The sequence below is a fragment of the Bos indicus x Bos taurus genome, chromosome 17, assembly GCF_003369695.1.
Source record: "Bos indicus x Bos taurus breed Angus x Brahman F1 hybrid chromosome 17, Bos_hybrid_MaternalHap_v2.0, whole genome shotgun sequence".
Taxonomy (NCBI): Eukaryota; Metazoa; Chordata; class Mammalia; order Artiodactyla; family Bovidae; genus Bos; species Bos indicus x Bos taurus.
The window spans coordinates 70,688,312-70,708,001 of NC_040092.1; the positions used below are offsets into that span (position 1 = coordinate 70,688,312).

The 19,690-nt window shown below is 37.5% G+C and overlaps 1 protein-coding gene across 4 annotated transcripts in view; it reads right to left on the minus strand.

Moving 5' to 3' along the window:
- The window catches only part of MAP9 (microtubule associated protein 9), a 46,051-nt gene that overhangs the window by 19,626 nt on the left and 6,735 nt on the right, over positions 1-19,690 (minus strand). For 2 of the 4 annotated variants that reach the window (XM_027513514.1, XM_027513515.1), the window contains exons 5-10: positions 15,108-15,337; positions 8,755-8,848; positions 6,842-7,083; positions 5,009-5,079; positions 3,374-3,542; positions 2,296-2,385 (exon numbers count right to left, since the gene is read on the minus strand). In XM_027513514.1, coding sequence (XP_027369315.1) covers positions 2,296-2,385; positions 3,374-3,542; positions 5,009-5,079; positions 6,842-7,083; positions 8,755-8,848; positions 15,108-15,337 — 896 coding nt within the window. The remainder of the gene's footprint in view (positions 1-2,295; positions 2,386-3,373; positions 3,543-5,008; positions 5,080-6,841; positions 7,084-8,754; positions 8,849-15,107; positions 15,338-19,690) is intronic. The other 2 variants (XM_027513517.1, XM_027513516.1) reach the window with 2 other exon arrangements.

Sequence of the window (19,690 nt, forward strand, 5' to 3'; positions counted from 1 at the left end):
ATCCATCACCAACTCCCAGAATTCACCCAAACTCATGTCCATTGAGTCGGTAATGCCATCCAGCCATCTCATCCTCTGTCATCCCCTTTTCCTCCTGCCCCCAATCCCTCCCAGCTTCAGGGTCTTTTCCAATGAGTCAACTCTTCGCATGAGGTGGCCAAAGTACTGGAGTTTCAGCTTCAGCATCAGTCCTTCCAATGAACACCCAGGACTGATATCCTTTAGGATGGACTTGTTGGATCTCTTTGCAGCCCAAGGGACTCTCAGGAGTCTTCTCCAACACCACAGTTCAAAAGCATCAATTCTTCGGCGCTCAGCTTTTTTTATAGTCCAACTCTCACATCCATACATGACCACTGGAAAAACCATAGCCTTGACTAGATGGACCTTTGTTGGCAAAGTAATGTCTCTGCTTTTGAATATGCTATCTAGGTTGGTCATAACTTTTCTTCCAAGGAGTAAGCGTCTTTTAATTTCATGGCTGCAATCACCATCTGCAGTGATTTTGGAGCCCCAAAAAATAAAGTTTGACACTATTTCCACTGTTTCCTCATCTGTTTCCCATGAAGTGATGGGACTAGATGCAATGATCTTTGTTTTCTGAATGTTGAGCTTTAAGCCTGGCTTGGAGAATTTTGAGCATTACTTTACTAGAGTGTGAGATGAGTGCAATTGTGTGGTGTTTCGAGCATTCTTTGGCATTGCCTTTCTTTGGGATTGGAATGAAAACTGACCTTTTCCAGTCCTGTGGCCACTGCTGAGTTTTCCAAATTTGCTGGCATATTGAGTGTAGCACTTTCACAGCATCATCTTTCAGGATTTGAAATAGCTCAACTGGAATTCCATCACCTCCACTAGCTTTGTTCATAGTGATGCTTTCTAAGGCCCACTTGACTTCACATTCCAGGATGTCTGGCTCTAGGTGACTGATCACACCATCATGATTATCTGGGTCATGAAGACCTTTTTTGTACAGTTCTTCTGTGTATTCTTGCCACCTCTTCTTAACATCTTCTGCTTCTGTTAGGTCCATACCATTTCTGTCCTTTATTGAGCCCATCTTTGCATGAAATGTTCTGCGCTTCAGCTGTGACCGACTGCACAAAAGCCTGGCCAAAAGGACCTACCCCTTGCTCAAGGTCAGGGGTGGGGGCCAAGAGGAGCTACCCCATATCTGAGGTCAGGGGCGGCGGCTGAGAGTGCCAGGCTGTGACGGTGCGGCAACTGCTGAGAGGAGCTACCCCAAGTCCAAGGTCAGGGGCGGTGGCCGGGAGGAGCTACCCCACATCCAAGGAGAGGTGGCTGCGGTGGCGCAGGAGGGCCAAGAGGAGCTACTTCACGTTCAAGGTCAGGAGGGGCGGCTGTGAGGAGATACCCCTCGTCCAAGGTAAGGAGCAGTGGCTGCACTTTGCTGGAGCAGCTGTGAAGAGATACCCCACGTCCAAGGTAAGAGAAATCCAAGTAAGACTGTAGGTATTGTGAAAAGACATCAGAGGAGAGACACACTGAGACCATAATCACAGAAAACTAGTCAATCTAATCACACTAGGACCACAGCCTTATCTAACTCAATGAAACTAAGCCATGCTGTGTGGGGCCACCCAAGAAGGGCAGGTGATGGTGGAGAGGTCTGACAGAATGTGGTCCACTGGAGAAGGGAATGGCAAGCCACTTCAGTGTTCTTGCCTTGAGAACCCCATGAACAGTATGAAAAGGCAAATGATAGGATACTGAAAGAGGAACTCCCCAGGTCAGTAGGTGCCCAATATGCTACTGGAAATCAGTGGAGAAATAACTCCAGGAAGAATGAAGGGATGGAGCCAAAGCAAAAACAATACCCAGTTGTAGATGTGTCTGGTAATAGAAGCAAGGTCCGATGCTGTAAAGAGCAATATTGCATAGGAACGTAGAATGTTAGGTCCATGAATCAAGAACAGAGGACGACTGAAGGTTAATGTCTGAAGACCCTTTATATTCTTGGCTAAGTTGTAATACTGAAGTCAATGTTTAAGAATGAAATAGGTACATGGTCACAAGAAAAAAAATATTCATAATCAATAGTGCCAAAGCTATTGCACACATATAAGAAAATTTGTGTATCTTTGTTTTCATGTAAACCAGTTACATCAACTAAAAATGTATAAAGGACTAGAGGAATAAAATCAGAAATCATTTCTTTTATATATAATTTATTTCACCATTTAAAAAACAGGTGATTTAAAAATATTAAGCATTCGAGACTATTTTATTGACTTAAAAATCCAGAATATTTTTCATTTCTATATTTCAGAATACCTGTTCATTTTGAATCCTTAAGTTTTCACTTTCGATTCTTTTAATTCTGTGCATTTCATGTAAATAAATATTTTTCTTTTCTAACCACTCCTGTGAGAAGAAGAAAAAGGCTATATATTATGCAAAGTTTTGCAAATAAATTAGAATTCTTGTTTATTTCTGAAATATATAATAAAAACTTAAAAAAACTAAAACATAAACTTTACAAACTTTATATGTGCTAATATCATTCCTCTTTTTCTGATAATATTCTAATATATAACAATGAACAAGAATTAAGAAAATCATATCTATGTTATCTTTCTCAGTACTAGGAACAGATTTCAAAGACTGACTATGATGACTGAATATATTACCATTTTCTCTGAAATTCACATGGACAATTTTCTATTTTCATATTTCTATGTATTAAAAATACATATTAAAATACATTTTCAATTTGTATTTTATATAACAAATAAGACCAAAAGAGACATCTGTTTGAATTTTTGAAAAATTAGAAAAGCTTTTTTCTAGGTAAGTTTAACTCAAATACAAAAAGTCTCAGGGAAGAAAAAAATATTAAAACACTTTTGTTCGTAACAATATAAACTTTAAGTTGAAAAAGTATAAAAACATAGATATACCTTAACTATATTTTGCTTTTGTTATATTTTTATCAATTGCTATGGCAAATTCTCTTTCTTTACAATTATGATCAGTTAAGCAAAGTTTAAAGTAGCCCTGGTGGCTCAGATGGTAAAGAATCTGCCTGCAATAAGGGAGATCTGGGTTCAATTCCTGGGTTGGGAAGATCCTCTGGAGAAGAGAATGGCAACTCACCCTAGTATTCTTGCCTGGAGAATTCCATGGACAGAGACGCTTGGCAGGCTACAGTTCATGGGGGTCACAAAAAGTCGAACACAACTGAACGACTAACACACACACACAAGCAAACTTGGGAGGAGATTTGGATTGCTCAGGTATTATAAAGGAAATGAGTTAATAAATCATTTCTGACAGGTTCATTCTACTCCCTGATAAAAAAATCTTATGTGATTAATTCTAATTTTAAAAGAATATATATTTTCCTTTTTACCTGATAAACAGTTGCCCTTAGGTTATCTGCTCTGTCAGGTTCTGTGTTCTGTTTCTGTGAGGGCTTTTGGTCCAAGACTCTCAAAGTCCCTAAATAGTGAGAAGCTGAAGCTGTCGACGGAATCCTCCTTAGAGAACTAGGCTTCTTTAAGAACTCAGAGGTCATTAATCTGAAAAGACCCAAATGAATCAAGACAAACTATTACAATTACAATGGTAGAAGAAAGATTCATTAGATTTTGAAACTACTATATCTAAAAACTACATTATAATTTAATAATTTATAATTACTTTGAAAATGATGTGGTATTTTATTAGTACACAAAGACCCTTTCAATATAATTTAAATTTTATTACTTTAATTTATATATAGCTTCAAAGTAATTTTTCTTTTTAGGTTATTTATAATTAAAACATTTTTTTTTAAAACATGGATTCAACTTACATGGGAAAAAACAATAAGTCGGTTTTAATAGTTTCTTGTATTATTTTGCTACATTGCTGCTGCTGCTGCTGCTACTGTTGTTTAGTCGCTAAGTCATGTTCAACTCTGCAATCCCACGGACTGTGGCCCGCCAGGCTCCTCTGTTCATGGGATTTCCCAGGCAAGAATACTGGAGTGGTTGCCACTTCCTTCTCCAGGGAATCTTCCTGAACCAAGGATCAAACTCCTTCTCCTGCATTGGCAGGCAGATTCTTTACTGCTCTGCTAGGGATAAATTATTATTAAGGTCCTACCATGCAGCCTGGGTCGGGAAGTTCCCCTGGAGAAGGAAATGGCAACCCACTGCAGTATTCTTACCTGGAAAATCCCATGGACAGAGAAGCCTGGTAGGCTACAGTCCATGGGGTCGCAAAGAGTTGGACATGACTGAGCGACTTCACTTCACTTCACCAGAGAAGCCCCATTTTGCTACATAAACCATCTTAAATATAAAGTTAGACTAATAACCTCTAACTTGGGGTTAGTGGGAAAATCTGGCTCACAATCTCTTCTGGTATATAAAATTATTACACCACAGCTATTTCAATTATTTTCATAATGCCAACAATGGCCTCCCTGCTACAATAGCAGATGTGAGTAATTACAACAGAGACCATATGGCCTATAGGGCCAGCCATATGTACTAATTGGCAAATTCACTGAAAAAGTTTGCTGACCCCTGTTCTACTTGAGTAATGATAATTTAAAAGATGCAGAAGGTTTTGATTAGCACCTATGAGTTAGGATTCAGCGTGAATGATGATCAGTTCTTATCATTTTAATAAACCAACTTAGTGCATAGAACCTCAAAGTTTAAAGTATAATTTTACATGTGTTGTTGGACAAAGACACTTAACAGAGAAGGTGAATGCTAGACTTCAGCTTTATTACTACTTTATATCTACTGTCTCAGGAAAAATAGGAGAAAGAAACTCCATCTCATGAGCAATGTAGAACACAGAGGGTCCTTAATCAATCCCTTTTATAAAAGAATATATTCAACTAGGGGGATTGATTATGAAGTAACTAATTCATTCTTCTCATAAGAAGAAAATTAAGAATACCAAATGAAATTTACTTTCAGAAATTAAACTAAAACCTGCTTTGTTGAAATATAAACCTATTACTGAAGGAAAATGAAAACTTTATTACCTGCCAGATGCACTGGATGCTCTATTATTTGTTGATTTTTTATTCTTCATATTTCTGTCTTGAATTGCTTTCTATTAAATAGAAAAGCAAAAGATTACTCACTGTATATATCACAATTATAATTAGAGGCCAGCTGCTAGAAAGTCAATGTTTTTTGAGCATCTACTATGTGTTAAGCATAGTGGTCATCAGGAACAAATAAGGATATCACATTTCAGGGAAACTCACTGATACTAAACACATAAATAATATGACTCATGAAAGTGATAAAGTAGGGTGTAACGGCAGTGACAGAGTGGAGTTGAGGAGCTACTTTAATGCAGGTGATCGGGGAAGGGCCCCTGAGAATGTGACATCAGAGCTCAGACAGATGATGGAAAGAAAAGGGCCATGTGACACTCTGTGGAGACCTTGATAGCTGTGAGAAGCAAAAGCCAGTGAAAGATGCTGAGACACAGTGAGCGTCAGGGAGAGCTGAAGAGCATGAGGTCCAGAAAGAACCAAGAGAGACCTCCAGGCAGTGGCGAGAAGCCTGCATTTTATTCCATGATGAGAGTCCAACAAAGAGACCTTAGAGGGGAATTATTCAGACTTAAAAGCACTTGGTAACGAGTAAGAATAAAGACAAAGATTCAATCAAAAGAAACATGTTATAATCTTACTTGCTATATATAAATCACCTGTTCTAATTTAGAATTACCTCTGTTAAACATTTCTAAAACCTTGTCTTTAAATTCCAGAATACCATTCTTCCTTTTAAGGAATGACTTTTCTACTTTCCACAGACAGATGGGTATTAGCACGAACATGACAGCACAGATGTAAACACATCCCTAACTTGGCATGAGCGTTTTTCCTAAGGAAATATATCTGCGATATGGCTTAATGAACCTTCTCCTTAAAATGTAATAAAAATCTAATAGCCTGTATTATAAAAGTCCTGTTTGACCACAAGTTTTCAGATAACTGTTATTTTCCCCAATAGTAAATATACATATCTACCAGTTAACTGCAGGAGAAACTGGATAAAGAAAACTCAGGAGAAATAGACACTAAAAATGCTCCACCATAAATTTTAACAGTACAGTACTCTAGTGTATTATAGTATATTGCTGTTTGTTGTCAACTCTTTGTGACCCCATGGACTGTAGGCTTCTCTGTTCATGGGATTCTGCAGGCAAAAATACTGAAGTGGGTTGCCATTCCCTTCTCCAGGGGATCTTCCCAACCCAGGGACGAACCTGTGTTCCCCACATTGGCAGATTCTTGACCTCTAAGTCACCAAGGACGCCTGCAATATTGCATAGGGACAAGTAATCCTACATATCACAAATCTGGTTCCCAAGGTAATGATAATAATATTCCTGATAATGACCTGACCTTCCACTTAAATAGGTATGGATGCTGATAAATATTTATTAAAAGATTTTTATTTTTAAATTTTTTAAAGTATTTAAAGATGATATCCAAAGGAATACCTCTTACTAATTCCAAACCCTCAGAAATTATTCCAGAGAGCTATATTTTTATAACGTGAAGACCTACAGAAATCTACCCACTTCTGGGTATATATTTCTGAAACATTTAAAAGAATATTATGATCATATGCCTCTGAAAATTTTAATGAAATGTTGGGCTTTACTGTATTCACTCCAACACGTCTCTGAAGTGAAAATTCCACTGAGCAAGGACCACATGACAGTATGGTATCACTGTCAGAAGATGAGTCTCACACAGACAATTCAGAAGTGCCTAACATGGGAGATAAAACATTTAAGAGCCCTATGTGGAGTTTTAAGGTATAGTATAGAAGGCATAATTTTATATAAATACCTTTGAAGACTCAGTACATAAGATACTCTGAAGTTGTAGTAGTGGTGTATCTTCAGCTGTTAAGTCATCATTCATAATCAGGTGAGCTTTCTCCTTTTCTTCTTCAACGTCACCAACAGTCACTTGACTTTCCTTGGGTTTCTCAAGTGCAGTAGTAACAAAGTCTATCAAAAAGGAGTTCTTTTCATTTTCGGTTGATTTCAAGGAATTATGGCTTTCAGTGCATTCTTCGTTCTGATCTACTTTGTGACAAAGTAACAGAATTAAATCTCCCTTCTGAATTAATGAGGTAGATAACTGATTCATTTGCTTTCTGCTAAATGAAAACTGTCTCTGATCTTTCTTGTAAAATAGAAATGGAGAAAACAACCATATTAAACTTGAATAAACATTTTTCCAAAGTGATCTATAACAGAGAAAATGGCTACTAAACCTATTAAGCATTTGGCACACCTTAGAAAAATATCATATAAGTAAACAGAATGGAATAACCATCTTGAAATATAGACATGCCACAAATGCTTGTATAAATCAAGTAAATGAGATAGCAATATCTATTCTATTTAAAAGCTTGTGTTTCTTACCTGGAACAAAAGGCATAGATCTCTAAGCTACCACAGTTACTAGCAATGGCAGTTGTGAAATTGTACAGATACAGAGAAAACCAAGAATCAGTGCAATTCTAGAAGAGTCTACCACACAGAGAATAAAGTCATCTGCCAGAGTTTTACTCCCACTAAGATGCAGTGTTGCCTCTGATAACAAAAGGGCAGGAAAGGAAGGCCTAATACTCACCATCTCAGTGCTCTAGGGAAAGGCTTAGGCTCTGGCATGGAGGATTCAGTTTTGCTTTTACAGAATTGCTTCTACTATTTTGATTCTATTACACTTTAGAATGTACAACAGAAAATCAGTGCTTTCTGTGCTGATCACCAACTTTCAGTTCTACTAGTACCTGGCCAAACCTGTATCTTCACTGTCAAAGTCTTAATGCTGAGGCTTTCATTACAGCCATTTTGGGGGAACTCATTTTGAGGTAAGCTAGATATAATATCACCTTATAATTCCAATTATGTGTTCATATTTGGACAGTAGTCATGATTCAAAGTATCAATAATGTATTCTGCTAATCAGTGTAGTGTGACTTTGGAGCCAAAGATTCAAATTATGGCTCCATCACTGACCTTGGGTATATTTCCCAATATCTTTGCACTTCAGTTTTTCTCATCTGTAAAATGATAAAAATTATACTACATAGTAAGCACTTAATAAATGTTAGTTATACATCCCAACCTTAGAAACAACTATGCCTTTATATGTCATAGGACTAAGGAAAGAAAGAATGTTTACTTATTCATATCTCACACTGACTGTGTGTTAACTACAGTCCTGTTATATGTGCTTTACATGTACTAATTAATTTAATTCTTACAACCACTCTACTCTTATGCCCATTTTAAAGGTCCATACAAAGGGCCAGAAAGGTTAGTTACCTTCTCATGTAGTTGTACCTGGATTTAAGTCCACCTTAGTCTCAATTTAAAAGTTCACCTAACCATTATGCTGAGTACTGGAGCAACAAATACATAATAATAGCTTACCCTGAGTGAATACTCTACTTGTGTCAAGAATTGAGTTAGTGGCTAAAATGCATAGTGTCACTTAATTTTCACAATAGCCTAATGAGTTTGATTATTATAACTTGGTGGATTGAGGCACTGAGAAATTAAGTTCTGCATCTATAACCACAAGGTTAGTAATTTGCATCGTTGAGATTAAAACTCAGGCAAACATAAACATATATTGTTCCTGTAACTATGTGAAGTATTACTCCTTTGGCATACTTACATGACATTCTAAGCAATACAGAAGTTCACAAATAAGAATAAGGTAGGATACTTTAATATAATCACCTGTAATGGAGGCTTTTTCTTCAGATCCTAGTGAAAAGGAATCTTTAAGATTTTCTTTAACAGATGATGATGGTATACTTGTTAACCATGGATCCTATTTAAAGAAACTATGTAAGTTTACTTCTCAAGATTTGTGGAGGGCAATAGCAGTAGTAAGACTACATCATAACTCTGAAATATGCATTATTAGTTTTCTATTGAAACACCATAAGGGTTAAGTCAAAGGAGGTTATAATATACTTTACTTTCAAGTTAAGAGCTAGTTCAGTTCTTTAACTGAAACTTCTAAATCCATTTTTAGCAATTTTTAAAACTACTGCTGCTCTAGAATCAAATCCCAGAAATACTTAAGTATTTGACATCTCTTTCTCTAAGTATATACTTCCTGCTGCTGCTGCTGCTAAGTCGCTTCAGTAGTGTCCGACTCTGTGCGACCCCATAGACGGCAGCCCAACAGGCTCCGCCCTTCCTGGGATTCTCTAGGCAAGAACACTGGAGTGCGTTGCCATTTCCTTCTCCATATACTTCCTAAGAAAGCATAAAGATCGTAGGTCAAAAACCCTTGAAAGTGAAGTCGCTTAGTCGTGTCTGACTCTTTGCGACCCCATGGACTGTAGCCTATCAGGTTCCTCCATCCATGAGATTTTTCCAGGCAAGAGTGCTGGACTGGATTGCCATTTCCTTCTCCAGGGGATCTTCCCGACTCAGGAATCGAACCTGGGTCTCCCGCATTGCAGGCAGACACTTTACCGTCTGAGCCACCAGGGTTTGAAACAAATATTAATAGTTGTTCAAACAAAAGCAATTCATAAAACCAAGTGCATATGTGTGTGTGTTGTTGATTCAGTCATGTCTGACTCTTCGTGACTCTATGGACTGCAGCTCACCAGGCTCCTCTGTCCATGGCATTCTCCAGGCAAGAATATTGGGAGTGGGGTTGCCACTTCCTCCTCCAGGGAATCTTCCCGACCCAGGGATAGAACTCACGTCTCTTTTATCTCCCACATTGGCAGGTGGGTTCTTTACCACTAGTGCCACCTGGGAAGCCCAAAAACCAAGTAGCTATTCCAAATATTTTAGATTAAAAAATACATAGATTTCATGCACTTTAGTTTTCCTCAAAATTGCTGTATCTGAAATAAAATAATTATATATGAAATGAAGAAGGCAATGGCACCCCACTCCAGCACTCTGGCCTGGAAAATCCCATGGATGGAGGAGCCTGGAGGGCTGCAGTCCGTGGGGTCGCTGAGTCGGACACGACTGAGCGACTTCACTTTCACTTTTTCACTTTTATGCATTGGAGAAGGAAATGGCAACCCACTCCAGTGTTCTTGACTGGAGAATTCCAGGGGCAGGATAGCCTGGTGGGCTGACGTCTATGGGGTCACACAGAGTCGGACACGACTGAAGTGACTTAGCAGTAGCAGTATATGAAATGAAGTAATTATATTTGTGTTCCTATATGAAACATCGTTTTATAGGATAATACTCTAGTCTAAGGGTGATGATACTATAAGAAGTTTGATTTTTGTTGTATAAAGTTTTTTATTTTTTTCCCATATATTTAATGTCAAAAGCAATAGAGAGAAACCATCTGGGAAGATGGCAGAAGTGCTAGAACACCAGAGTCTACCCTAAGGGATGAAGCTTCACCCAAGGAGATTTGCAAGTTAGTAGCTTTTCTCCTGAGAAAATTTCCCCAACAGTGTAGCTCTAGTAGTAGTGGGCTGCAACCCTACCAGATTTGCTTGAGGAGTCAGAGAATAGAATTTAGGAATAGATGATCAGCCAATAAATTTGGAGAAGAGTTGCAGAGGGCAAGAACCCCAAAATCTGCATATAAAATCCACCTCAAACCTTTGGTTCAACTATGCATGGCATGGAAAAGACCTCAGAGGGCCCTGTAAAACTGTAGTAGCTAGAAAGTGAAAAAACTAAGCAGAAGTTTCAGTCAATGTCCATGGCAAGGGAGACAGAGTTGGAAATTTGAGTCTGGCCATAAAATCAGTATGATAGAACACATGTTCAGAGAAACATAATAGAATCCAAAATGTCTACAACTTATCATCCATAATATTCAGTATTCAATCAAAATATTAAGTAACAGAAAATAGTGACTTATACTATGAATACAAACAACAAAAATAGTCTATAGTAACCAACCCAGCGATGACCCAGATATTGCAATTGGCAAATAAGAACTTTAAAGTAGGTTTCATAAATATCTTCAAGCATTTAGGAGGAAAAATATATACACAGTGGTGGAACAAATGGGTATCTTGTTAGATACAGAAAATACAACAACAACAACAAAAATTGGAAATTCCAGAGTTGAACAGTACTGAAAAAAAAAAATTACTGGATAGACTTAACAGCAGATCAGATATGGTAGAAAAAAGCAGTGAACTCAAAATCTCTGAAGACAGAAACTGAAGAAAACAAAGGGTAAAAAGACTGAAGAAACATGAACATGATCATGAGAGATCAGTGAGACATATTAAAAATTTCAATGCACTAGATTACAAACAAGAGAAAAGAAAAACAGAAAAAAAAATTAACTTCTCATTTTCATGGAAAATATCAGTTTACAGATCCTGAAACCTCAACGAAACCCAAGCAGGATAAATATAAAGAAAAACTACACCTATGTACCTTGTAGTCAAATTATTGTAATTCAAAGAAAAAAGATAAAGTCTGGAAAAAAAAATTCTGAAAGCTGTCAGAAAAAAAACCCAAAATGTTATATAATGAGTACAACAAGATAAATTTCTGCTGATTTTCTAACAGAAATCATAGAGGTCAGGAAAAATGGAAACCTATAAAGAGCTGGAGGTAGCAGAAGAGAACTGTCAGCCAAGTACATATTCAGCTAAGTCATCCTTCAAAAATGAAGATGAAGTGAATATTTTTTTAGATAAGTAAAGACTGAGCAAACCTGTCACTGGCAAATCTATATGACAAGAAAAATAAAAATAAGTTCTTAAGATTGAAGGGAAATAACATTAGAAGGAATATGAATCTAAAGGAAGAAATGAGGATCCTTAGAAATGGTATATAAATCTAAGAAAACTACAAATGTTTAGTCTACTCTTTTTGTTCTTTAAAAGTCTAAGACTAAAAGTTTAAAATCATTCACCATAAAATAACCATTTGGTCAAAACAGAGATCACAAGGAAAATTAGAAAACATATTTAAAGCAATGATAATGAAAATGAAAGTGAAGTTGCTCAGTCGTGTCTGACTCTTTGCAACCCCATGGACGGAGTAGCAGGCTACTCCGTCCATGGGATTTTCCAGGCAACAGTACTGGAGTGGGTTGCCATTTCCTTCTCCAGGGGATCTTCCCAACTCAGGGATCGAACCCAGGTCTCCCGCATTGTAGGCGGATGCTTTTACCATCTGAGCCACCAGGGAAGTCTGATAATGAAAATAAATGTCATCAAAAATGGGTGCTGTTAATCAAGTGTTAGAGGAAAATTCATAGTTTTTAAAAGTTTTGATAGAAAGGATGAAAAGCTTAGAATGAAGGGACACATTTTCTAACTTAAAGATAAGCAAATTAAACCCAAAGAAAATAAAAGAAAGAAATAATAAAGAATAAAAATCAGTGAAACTGGATACAAACAATAGAGAAAACTAAGTCAACATTGGTTCTTAGAAAAGTTTTAACAAAACTGAGCAATGCCTATCAAAATTTAACAAAAAAGACAGAAAACACAAACTATACATTAGAGATGGAAGATGGAATGCCATAATTTTATTGCCATCAAAAGCATAAGGGAATATCACAAACAACTTTATAAATACAGCATCTCAGAAAAAGTGGTCAAATTTCTAAACAGACAAAAATTACTAAACTGATGAAGTAGCAAATGTGAATACCAAAGTATCTATCCAAAAAAGGAAAAAATCAAATTTAGTATCAAAGACCTCTCCACAAAGAAAATTCTAATCCCAGATAATTTTGCTGGTGAAGTCTCCCAATTCTGGGAAAAATGATACCAAAATTTTGGTTTCATACCAAATTTTAGAAAACAAAAAGAAAGAGACACTCCCCAATTCATGTGATACCCATGCCTGACAATAACATTATAAGGAAAAAATTATAGTCTGCCTCCATAAATACAGATGCAGAAGTCTTAACAAAATATTAAGAAATAAAATCTCACACTAAAATAACCTACTATGATCGACCAGATTTTACCCCAGGAATACTGAGTTAACAGAAAAGTATAGATATGTATCATCATACAAACACACACATGAAGGAAACGTAGGAAGTGAGGCTGCAGCAAAATATAAAGAGTCACCTTTCCATATCCAGCTGTGACACTCGAAGGAAAGTAAGGCAGTAGAGAGAGGTGCAGTGTCATAAGAATCCATACATAGTTTAAGAGACATAAGCATAGTTGAATGTGGATGATAACAGACCTTTCCAGAAGCAAAGATAATGGATATAGGAGAAAGAAAGGTTGACAAAAAATTAATGGAAATCCCTGAAAAGGCGGGCTTAAAGAAGATTCACAGCACGCTCAGGAAAATTTTTTAATCAGGAATAAGAAAGTTTTAGATTATTAAAAACAAAAGTATTTCATATGCCCAACAATAAAATAATAAATCTACATTATGGGCTATGTTACCATCATTAAGGTGAATGTAGTCTCAAGATCACCTAGCAACACAGAAACACTTCATGAGCTCAGTGCTAAGAGATTAAAAAAAAAAAAAAAGCATAATATAAAACATTATGAATGTTAAGATGACAAATATGATAAAATAAGTATAGGAAAAATAGCCCCAAAGGGAATAAGAATAATGAACATTGTTGTTATTAAGTGGTGGGATTATGAGTAGATATTTTTCAATTAAACTTCTTGTCATTATATAATGTTACTTTAAAAACTTTAGGAATACTTTTTTCTTTAATCAAGGGACATAACATGCATCACAAAGAGGATTTAGTTAGGCATCACTACCAGTCTGAATAATGTCCCTCAAAATTTATGTCTATCCTGAATCTCAGATGGAATTAATTAAGATGAGGATATACTAGACTAGGGTGGACCCTAAGTCAAATGACTGGTGTCTTTTTTTAGAGGAAAGTGAGGAGAGACACAGAGACCAAGGGGAAGAGGCCATGTGATGATGGAGACAGGGATTAGAGTGATGCAGCTGACAGCCAAGGCCCACCAGAGATTCCTGACAACCACCAGAAGCTGGAAGGAGCAAGGAAGGATTTCTCTCTAGAGCCTTCGGAGAGAATATGACCCTACCCACACTTCGATTTTGGACTTCTGACCTCCAGAACTGAAAAAAAAAAAACTTCTGTTGTTTTAAGTCTAATTTGTGGCAATTTGTTGTAACAGCTACCGTGAACTACCATAATATCCACTTGGTCAGATGATCTTATTCAATATACAATAACTGTTTGGCTTTGATAAGCCCATCTCTTCTCCAGATTTTTATAACAAATTAGGACATACCACACTAAAGTTAGAAAGGCTTATATCAAATTGCCAGCCTTACTGGTAAAGCTAACCTACAGGACAAGAGTGGAATAAGAAGCCTGCTGTAATCACACTTCTGGTCTGAATTGGAGAGATCCATTCATTTAGCTGTGATACAAAGGACTTTCTCTGTCTCCCTTTGTACCACTTCTCTTACTCACATCTGAACCACAGAGGAGTCAGAAGAAAGAAGCTTAGCCAGGTACTGTTTAGTTTTCTCTGATCTGCTTAAGCAGATTGTGGAGCAAGAATGTTCTGCCCATACTTATCCCTTCTGAAATGTGAGGTGGAAGTTTCCTAGCCATAGTGCAATTTAAATACAGGAGGCCAAGTGTTCTTCCCTAATGACAATACACAGTAAACTCCTGATGAACTGAAGGATCATACCTACTCCCATTGTGGTATCCCAAAAAAGATAGGACACTGCTGTGACCATTCAATATGCATTTGTTGAGAGATTAAAACCAAATGAATAAAATGACACCAGCCATAAATTATACAATTAAAATATGTGTAAATATATACTTGCAATTAAAGTGTTGCAAAGATTCAAAAGAACTGCACTGTTTTTTCACATTTAACTTTCTCTGATATTGGATGCATTAATTAGCAGTTTTCTTCTTTCTTAGCAGTACACGAAATAATTCTGCATCTTTGCTCTATCTTACAATGCAGTTTTAGACCCAATAGAACATATTTTAAAAATTAAAGTTCCTTGTCATTTGCTGAAGAAAACGTGTACAACACACACAAACACACACATGCATGTACGCAAATATTCTCTTTCTCTTATAATCAGATGCAAAAATCTGAATCAAAATACAATTCAGCAACAGTGCTAACCTCAGGATCAAGGTTTTCAGAGAATGCATTCCTCTCAGCTTCTGGTTGTCTGTCATTTGGCCTTGGGAGGAACGAAGGTGTGGAATGTCCCTCTAAATCTTCGTGTGGGACAGTTTCTTTATTGTTTCCTAGGCTATCTTTCTTCTCCCCATGGCTGTGCTTTTTCAACATGCTCCTTGGTCGAGGTGAAGGCTTAAATTGGCTGTCTGCTTCGAGGCTGCTGTTATTTTCTGCAGAAAAATACAATGCTTTAATACATTTAATACAGTAAAAAAAAATATATTTTTAAGATGGTCATGGCTTCTCCTACACCCCAGGTACCACCAAACTTCCCTCCTCTTTCCAAGCACCTAGCACCTTGCCTCTGTCCTGGAGAAGAAGTCCACACCCTTCTCTACAAAGAACTCCAGAAAGTAAAAGTAGGTGATAGTTGACAATCAAAAAAAAAATTTTTTTAATGGCTGCCATTCTGACAGTAACTAGTATACTTCACTCTTGTGAGTAGTTAACTATTCTACTTTATCAACTCTCATAGTATTAACAATTTTTTTAAACAAACAAAACCATGTCTTGATTTTAGCCTTTATAAAATGAGGCAGTTCAGCCATCAAACCTTTATTGAGTGTCTGCCGCCAGGTCCCGTTCACATCACTCATATGAACAGATCTCAGAATCAAGACACTGGCAATGGCCCTGTCCTAGGATTTTAGAGGTTGGGGAGGGAGATGATTGTAAACAAATACAATTATAAGACAAAGGTAAGTGCTGTAACAAGTATGAAGACGATGTCGGTACAGGGGTAGAAGAGCCAATGTCCCTGGAAAGAGGAATGGAGATCTCGACAACTTGTGAGCTGCTGTTCTCCGAGTCCATAAAACCTCTCCAGCAGTTATTAAAATTTCTCAGTTACTATTTCCACTACTTCTAAGTTTAAAACAACAATCTAATGCTGGTATACTTTCAGCCCTCAAAACAAGATATACAGTTTTTTTATATGAACTTTTCCCTAAATTTCACCTTTTACATACATACATATATATATATATACATTTCTCCATTGTCCTACCAATGTATTCTTCTGACAAAGCTGCAAAATTGAATACCTTTCTCTTTTTTATCCGTAAGTGGGGTTATAAATCCTGCTAGAAGATTCTATAGTCAGACCTAATTGGAACCACTATAAATGTTTCACTGCCAATTTTAGGTATGTCCTAAATTCTGGTCAAATGTCCAATTTAAAATCCAAGAGTTATCCTAGATTCCTCCCTCAAAATCCAAAGCATCATGATACCCTATTGACTCTACCTCTAAATATCTCTCATTTATTCCACTTTCTGCAACCCCACTGTCAGTTCCTTATCCAGTCTTGCCTAGATTACTGCCTCAGCAGCATTTATAAAACACAAATCAGATCACACCACCCCTCTCCACGAAATTCTTCAGTGGCTCCCCATCATCCAGTCCTGCAAGTTCATTGCCTCCGAACAATATAAAAGGTTTCAGTCTTGTCCCTGGCTAACTATGCTGCCTCGTCACTGGCACACTCCTTTGGTAATCTGTCCTGATATGCTGGGCTCGCTCTCCTTCTGCAGTTGGGCCATCTCTCTTGCCACCAAACTTTTACCCTAGTTCTTCCTCTGCCTAGGATGTCCACTTCTGGCTTCTCCTGACAAATGTTTGCTTGTCTTTGGAATCTCAGTTTACACAGAATATTATATAAAGCTTGATAAAAGGTTTTTTGAGTCTTTTTTACTGTAATAACACTTAACAGGAGATCCATTCTCTTAACAAAATTTTAAGTGCAGAATACAGTATTATTACCTAAAGGCACAAAGCCATACAGCAAAACTCTAGAACTTGTTCATCTTGCTAACTGAAACTTTACACCTTTTGACTAGCAATTCCCATTTCCCTCTCCCTCTAGCCACTCATAACTACCATTCTTACATTGACATCTTAACCCCAAGAGTGATATATTAGGAGGTAGGACCTTTGGGAGGTGATTATGTCATAAAGGCAGACCTTCATGAATGGAATTAGTGCCCTAAAAACAATGTTCTAGAAAGTTCCCTTGCCCTTTCCACCATGTAAAGCTACAATGGGAAGCCTGCAACATGGAAAAGGACCCTAACCAACCATATGGGCCCTGTGATCTCAGACTTTCATCCTCCAGGACTGTGAGAAACAGATTTTTATCAATTATAATTCACAGAGTTTGAAGTTTCTGGTTGTGCTGACCTGCTAAGCTACTTCAGTCAGGTTTGACTCTTTGTGAACGCATGGACTGTGGCCCACCAGTCTCCACCGTCCTTGGGATTTTCCTGGCAAGAATACTGGAATGGGTTGCCATTTCCTCCTCCAGAGGATCCTCCCAACCCAGGGATTGAACCTGCATCTCCTGCATTGGCAGGTGGGTTCTTTACCACTAGCACCATCTGGGAGGCCCCAGTAGTATTTGGGAAGTATTTGATTACAGCAGCCCAAATGAGTAAGACAGTATTGGAGGATTGGTACCACATCTCTAATGCTGCAGTAACAGTTACCATCACAGTGCTTGTAACAGTGAAACATATCATACAAACAACAAATATGTGTGGATAAATAAAATGATCTGCCTATGAACAAATGCTGAATAATAAAGTGAAGAGTAAAAGCATTTATAGCATGCTTAATTTATGCCAGATTGCTCTAAACCCTTCAGATACATAACCTCATTTAATTGTCTCAAACCCCTTGTGGTGGTTCAACTATCGGCCCCTTTCACAGATAAATAAAATGAGGAGCAAAGAGCTCATGTGCCTATGGTTATAAACTCTAGTTTGTGGAATTAAAGCAGGAGCACCCTGGCTCCAATGCTAATGGAGTCAAGGTGCTCCTGCTTTAAAGTTAAAACAAAGACAGCATACCTTGTAAAAATTACTTTCTACAATCACCATCAATGTGACCATTACCTGATAAAGTGAAAGAGTTTGATTATTGTACTTTTTACAGCAGAAAATTTAAGTCTGAATTTGGCAATAAGGAGTTCATGATCTGAGCCACAGTCAGCTCCCGGTCTTGTTTTTGCTGACTGTATAGAGCTTCTCCATCTTTGGCTGCAAAGAATATAATCAATTTGGTTTGGGTATTGAGCATCTGGTGATGTCCATGTATAGCGTCTTCTCTTGGAAGAGGGTGTTTGCTGTGACCAATGCATTCTCTTGGCAAAACTCTATTAGCACTTGCCCTGCTTCATTTTGTACTCCAAGGTCAAATTTGCCTGTTAATCCAGTTAGCTCTTGACTTCCTACTTTTACATTCCAGTCCCCTATAATGAAGAAGACATCTTTTTTGGGTGTTAGTTCTAAAAAGTCTTATAGGTCTTCATAGAACCATTCAACTTCAGCTTCTTCAGCATTACTGTTTGGGGCATAGACTTGGATTACTGAGATATTGAATGGTTTGCCTTGGAAATGAACAGAGATCATTCTGTCATTTTTGAGATTGCATCCAAGTACGACACTTTGGGCTCTTTAGTTGACTATGATGGCTACTCCATTTCTTCTAAGGGATTCTTGCCCACAGTAGTAGATATAATGGTCATTTAAATTAAATTTGCTCAATCCAGTTCATTTTAGTTCACTGATTCCTAAAATGTCAATGTTTACTCTTGCCATCTCCTGTTTGACCACTTCCAATTTGCCTTGATTCATGGACCTAACATTCCAGGTTCCTATGCAATATTGCTCTTTACAACATCAGACTTTACTTCCATCACCCATTTATATCCACAACTGGGTGTTGTTTTCTCTTTGACTCCGTCTCTTCATTCTTTCTGGAGTTATTTCTCCACTGATCTCCAGTAGCATACCTACCAACCTGGGGAGTTCATCTTTCAGTGTCCTATCGTTTTGCCTTTTCGTACTGTTTCATGGGGTTCTCAAGGCAAGAATACTGAAGTGGTTTGCCATTCTCCTCTCCAGTGGACCATGTTTTGTCAGAACTCTCCACCATGACCCGTCCATCTTGGTTGGCCCTACACGGCATGGCTCATAGTTTCATTGAGCTAGACAGGCTGTGGTTCACGTGATCAGTTTGGTTAGTTTTCTGTGATTGTGGTTTTCATTCTGTCTGCCTTCTGATGGAGAAGGATAAGAGGCTTATGGAAGCTTCTTAATGGGAGAGACTGACTGAGGGGAAAACTGGGTCTTGTCGGGAGCTGGTAATTGACAGGGAAGCCTGGTGTGCTACAGTCCATGGGGTTGCAAAGAGTTGAACACAACTGAGTGACTGAACTGAACAGCAGACAAGCAAGAACAAAGGAAACTTTCAGGTTCTAATATTTTTATAAAGCATTAAATGATAGGCAGCAATATCTCATGATATTAAAAATATTAAGTTCTAAACATGATAAAGAAAAAAGTCTAAAAATTTAGATAGAGCTAAACTTGTTAACCACATTACTTCTTTAATGAATAAATTATTCATTTATATATTCAAATACTTAAAGAATTCTACATGCCAGGCACTAACCAGCAGACTCAACTTTGTCCTTCAACTTGAATAACCTTGGAATAATGATTTCAAATATTTTATACCAAAAT